Source organism: Drosophila eugracilis, unplaced genomic scaffold, assembly GCF_018153835.1.
Source record: "Drosophila eugracilis isolate 14026-0451.02 unplaced genomic scaffold, ASM1815383v1 contig_1005, whole genome shotgun sequence".
In the NCBI taxonomy this organism is placed as follows: Eukaryota; Metazoa; Arthropoda; class Insecta; order Diptera; family Drosophilidae; genus Drosophila; species Drosophila eugracilis.
Genome location: NW_024571771.1, coordinates 44,246 through 50,245, shown reverse-complemented (window position 1 = coordinate 50,245; position 6,000 = coordinate 44,246). Strand labels below are relative to the sequence as shown.

Sequence of the window (6,000 nt, the reverse complement as noted above, 5' to 3'; positions counted from 1 at the left end):
AACACGGAGAAGTCAACTTCTGGCTTACCCAGATCCTTAGCGGCGATCAGGACCCTGCGAACCGCAGGATCAAATATATCACTCCAACTTCCTTTTGCCTTGCTTTTCGTATCCTATATTAATGTTTCTATACCACCCTCCAAACCGAACATATCCCTAAATATATACAAAATAAATTATCCAAAAAAAAACATTAGGCAGTCAGGCAGACAGATAGACAGACAAACAGATAGGCAGACAAACAGACAGGTAATAATATTACCAAGACATACTGACAGTTAGGTAGACACGATGACTTACAGACAGATAAGGAAATAGTCAGAAACAGATAGACAGATAAACAGAAAGACAAACAGACAGAAAGACATAGAGATAAACAGACTAACATATAGACATATAAGCAGACCGACCGACAAAAAGATAGACAGCCAGGGATTTACCCTGTCAGGTAGACATTAGATAAGCTAGATAAACAGACAGACATAAAGGCAGTAAGACAGACAGAGTTAAAAAAAAAAATTCAGAAGGGTTGGCAGACAGTAAGACAGACAAAGACAAACACACAGGCAGATGGTACAGGTAGACATACAATAAAAAAGACATACATACAGAGGGACAGACAGTTATACAGACAGACTTACAGAAAGGCTAGAAAATAGTCAGAAAGTCAAATAGCAGACTGACGAAAGCATTTTGGAAGTGAGAGGGTGATTATCTCATTCAAGCTTGTCAAATGAGGATTGTCATTCATAAATACTTGAAAGACAAGTAGATAGGCAGACAGACAGGCAGGCATACAATAATACCGTCAAACAGACAGACTTGCAGGCATTCCTATAGCCAGAAAGACAGATAGAAACAGAGACAGACAGACTGACAGATAAATATATACGTATACCAACAGTCAGACATATAACCAGGCCGGGATACAAAGACAGACAGGAAGTCAAAGAGACAAATAGATAGGGACAAATAGATTCTTCCCAAACGAACTCGCAGCTTATTTCGCGGATCCGAAAAGTGAAAGTTTAAATCGTTATTGCCACTAAGAAAGATAAGTCAAAAATTTAAGCGCAATATTTTAGGTATTTATAATAATATATTTAATAACTATAAACCACTTCTTAGACATAAAAAACAAAAAAAGGTACAAAGCAAAAACATAACTTTTAGTATTTTTTATGCCGCAGTTGAAAACTTCCTCATACGAATAGCCTGGTTCAAAGATTTTCAAAAATTCTCTATACAAATTAAGTCTAGTGATTAGGCTGATGCAATCACCACATGAGGACATTTTCTAGATAGCTTAGCACTTGACAACGCCTGTTAAATACATCGGATAGTTTTGTAGAACGAAAAGCGATCGCCCATGCCAAGATACAAAAACCAAAAAGTTTCATACGATGTCGCTCGTCGATGAAACCTAGTCAATGTAGTTGTGCATCCTACAACAGCTACCCAAGTTTCGGCCATTTTGGACTTGCAGTTTTTAGCTGACAGCCGTTTCATTGAGTAGATATATGTATGTAAATGTTTTTGTGAAAAATCTTTTTGTTTTTTGATGGAGTTGGTTCCCCTTTTCGTCTTCAATGGGAACTCATCTTTCGTCTCGTCAAAAGCATTAAAACGGAAAAAGAAAAATACTAATAAAAATATTGTTACCCCAAATGAACTGTATAAAATAAGCTGTGGCATAAATATACTGTAAATGTTGTACCTTTTTTGTTTTTATTTTAGAAAATACCGAAAATATTGCGTTTAAATTTTTTAGTTATCTTTTTTAGTTTATCCATAAAAATGATTTGAATTTTCATTATGCAGCAGCTCATGCAGATCAAGGCGTAAAAGCTATAGCTAATGCAATAGGTCAATAAGAATTTAGAAGAATCAAATATTTTGTATCTTTGATCAAATGATGATTTGCGAAACTCTATATTTAAAAAGTCTGCTCTAATGGCGTCGTAGCTTGCTGGTAAATTATTGTAATAAGATATTTCTAAAAACTTTTTTTAACGTAAGCTTTAGATAAGAGACCTCAATTAACGCTTAATGCAATTTAATTATTTTAACCTACTCATAACACTTGTACTTTATTTTTTTTAATATTTGTGTCTTAAATATTATTTTTGATCACTTCCCAAAGAATAAAAATAAAATCATCCATTCCAGCTGACACTTTTCTATAGCTTAGCATTTAAATAGTAATAGTAAAAGTAAATATTTAAAAATTACAAAAAAGGCTCGATGTTACAAACTGCACTGTTCCACTAGCGCTGCTAAGTGTGTGCCGCTACCGTGACCGATCTAAAGTTTTGTGCACTTTACAGCGTTTATATTATATTACTTATTCGACTTATCCAGTCTCGTACGTCTGACGTACATACATTGTATGTGGAATTGCAATTTTTTTAATTCAATACACTAAAATAATTTAATTTAACGAATACAATATTCTTGCCAAGTTACAATAATAAAATCAAATAAAAAACAAACCATTAAAATTAAATATTGTAAAATGGATAGGAATGTTCTGGAATGGAAAAAAGTGAATCTTTTTGATATTAGTAAATTACCATACATACAATTTCCGATTACTTCAGAAATATCTTCCTACTGCTTTAACGAATACAAATCCAGTACAGCGGATATAAAAACCAACTTAGTAATATGCGATAAAAAAGGAAATATTTTAATATACCTATCAAATTGGGAATGTATTTCTTTTAATTCCCAACCCACACGGTCAGTTATCACTCTATGTTCCATGGCATCTAATAACTGGCTAGCGACTGCCTCCCTAACAAATAAGTATGGGATTCACATTAATATTTACGACCTAGGAAGGTTAACTAGAAAGCAAGGAGCTCCAATAATTGCATCTGCATATTTTCAAGGGGCAAGTACTCCTTCTTGTATTAATGCAGAATCCATTGATGATAAATTGCTTGCGCTTGCCGTTGGTTTCGAGAATGGTAATATTCTGTTGCATTACGGTAGAATAAACAAGCTATTTTCTCCAGATATTCGCCAACATACTGTTTCTGAGTACGCAATAAAAGGAATACATTTCGACTTTAAGGCCGAACAACCGGATATGCCCATTCATCTCATGTTTATAACATGTTTTATAGGAGTTTATTGTTTCGTGTTAAAAGAAAAAAGCATGATGGAGCACAAATTTACCCTCGACGATGATAAAAAAAATATCAATCATTGCAGCATAATGCGCAGGGCTTCTGTCGGCTGTTTTGATTATTCGATGTTGGTAGTGGGACGGGGAGACGCTATATATTGCTACACCTCTGAGGGAAGAGGTCCTTTGTTTGCCATCAAAGGCACAAAGAAACACCTTGCTTGGATAGGTCATACCCTCATTGTCTCCACCGGAAAGTCAAACTTAAAGGAAAGCTTGTCAACTTTAATTGCATTAGATACTGAAAACAAAATAATAGTTTTTCAAAACCAATTTCAAAACTTGTCTTCTATCATTTATGAAAATGATTTTTGCTATATCATAACCAATTCTAGTGTCAAAAATACTGAAAACGTATTTGTTTTAAAAGAGATCAATGTGTGTAACAAAATTAAACTTCTAAATGAAAATAATATGTATGACGTTGCTTTGAGGTTGTTACATCAAGAAGGGTGTACTTTCTCTCCAGAAGCTGCTATGGTACATTTTCAGTTCGGAAATAATTTACTGCTGAAAGGCGACATTAGTACAGCAGTTCAAGAGTTTATTAAAACAATTGGTTTTACTAAACCATATGATGTAATTTCAAAACTTTTAGATTCCAAACACAACAGTTACCTAACAGACTACTTAACTGAGTTGAAAAAAATATATCCGAATTCCAACCTTACAGACCTTATTGAATGCTGTACTACTCGTAAGCGGATTAAGCAGGAAATTCAGCTGTTAAGTGATCGATTTGAACCCCTCCCTGAATTAAAACATCTTTCAAAATTGTCAAAACTTTATTTCGAGTGTACTCTTAAAAATCAGAGCAAAGCTAAAGCAGATCATATATTGAATAGATTTTTACAATATGGACCAGAAAACCTAACGGTAGATTCCTCTATATATTTGGATAATATAAAATCGGAGAATGTAAAAAATTCAGAATGTATTCTTTCTTTTTTTTCCATTTTACCAGATCATAACGAATACTGCGCCAAAATTTTGGGTACCATCATTGAAACGTTTCCACTATGTGATGAAAGGTTATATTTTTATTTATGTGTTCTATATCTTTCACTCTTGCAAGAAAGTAAGGTTGCTCCCAAACTAGTTTTAGATTTTTTAAAAAAAGAGTGCTTGCGTACAGATAAGTTTTTAATTGTATGCAGACTTAATTCGTTTTTAAATAGAATACATGAAATGCATAACCATCAACAGAATGCTAACATGTTGAATAGAAAAACAGTACATAAATGTATACATACCCTTATGAAAAATAATATAGACGTGGATTATAATTTGAATATAAGTAAAAGATCATTTCTTATGATGCTAAAAAGTGTTTGCCATCATGATGAGATAAAAACACTAAAAATAAAACCTATATTTATGGAAAAAGATGTTCGTGATGTAGTGTACTCAGCAAATGAAGAAAAGTTAATGGAATATTACAAGAATAAAATTAGGAGAACTGCTTTTATACTCTCTCTCTATACAAACAATCCAATACAATTTCGAAATGATACATGTGGCATTTGTTGTGAAACTTTGAAAATGCGTTCCATTTATTTTGTTTGTCAACATTCTTTTCATAAAGAATGTCTTAACTACGCTTCCTCAAAACGTCATAAAGACTTTATATGTATTGTATGCAAAGCAAACATGAATTATTTGAAAAAAAAAAAAGAAATATTCTTACACTCGGATTCTGCAAATATTATTTCAGTAATTTCGAAAGTAGTTGCTATAGGAGCCAAGAAACTTGAAGCTGATAAGTGATTTTAAAACTTTGAAAATCGAAGCACATATGACTGACCCAAAAATTTCGGTATTATTGTATCGTTGATCTGTTGGTTATTCAATATTATTTCATAAAAATAGTAATTACAATTATAATAAATAAATATATTGTAGAATGCTGAACTTGTTGAATTCATTACTTGAGTTTGTATGTGTGAGTAAAAATTTATATTAGTTTATATTGACAACGCAAACAATTGTGATTTACAGGGATTTATTTTATTTAAAGTTTCGGGGATATAAAACGAGAGGTAGTTTGTTCAGTAACTTGTTTTTTATTTCACACTTTTCTTACATGCTACGACATAACAGTTATGAGGGAGGGGAAATTCGACTGGTCGCGTTGTCGAACCATACCTTCTCCGGAATCCCGCACGATCCATGAACCTTTAAAAAGCCCATAAAATAACCGAACAATGTGTGTCAATAGTTGCGAGTTTTATCGAAAGCATGCACCGAACGGTTTGGCGACATGCTTTCTGGCAGGGGTGCTCAAATAAATACAAGAAGGTGTGCACATTTGGTGACGTTATTGTGAATACCTAGTGTGCGCGCAAGAAACGAGTTAATTATTAAAGAGGTGGGTGAGTGACGGCGCTTATAAACGGATTGACAGTGGACTGACACTGAACGTTTCATCTGGCCATTCTTGATTTTGAGTGTTACAACCCGCACCAACGGCTCTCCGGGAAGCCCGATATCCACTCGCAAGATGATATCGACTCGCTTTGATCGGGAGAAGTATGGATCCGCCCGTGGGGGCCTAGTATATGTTCCCAACGGTGTGGCATAAAGCTTAGGCTCGGAAGACAGTAAATAACTGAATTGAGAACATATGCCGATGGGACTTCTACTGAAATATCAGGGTTAAAAGTATTACTTATCTCGAAGGTGACTGTATAATTTCCCGCCCCCCAGACCCATTCCAAAAATAGATGCACGGGTGCTAGTCCGTTTCAGATGCAGGGACTGCACTACGTGATCCGAGACAATAATTGCCGCAGATCCTTGGTCGACTA

General features: G+C 34.2%; 1 protein-coding gene across 1 annotated transcript; it reads left to right on the top strand.

Moving 5' to 3' along the window:
* The first annotated feature begins 2,157 nt into the window (after positions 1 to 2,157).
* On the top strand, positions 2,158 to 5,094 carry LOC108118343 (vacuolar protein sorting-associated protein 11 homolog). The gene has a single exon (XM_017230986.2). The coding sequence runs from the start codon at positions 2,516 to 2,518 to the stop codon at positions 4,958 to 4,960; it is 2,445 nt and encodes an 814-aa protein (XP_017086475.2). The 5' UTR covers positions 2,158 to 2,515; the 3' UTR covers positions 4,961 to 5,094.
* The last annotated feature ends 906 nt before the right edge of the window (positions 5,095 to 6,000 follow it).

Excerpts from the sequence above, each read along its gene's own strand:
- LOC108118343 (XM_017230986.2), top strand. The coding sequence starts at position 2,516 with ATGGATAGGAATGTTCTGGAATGGAAAAAAGTGAATCTTTTTGATATT.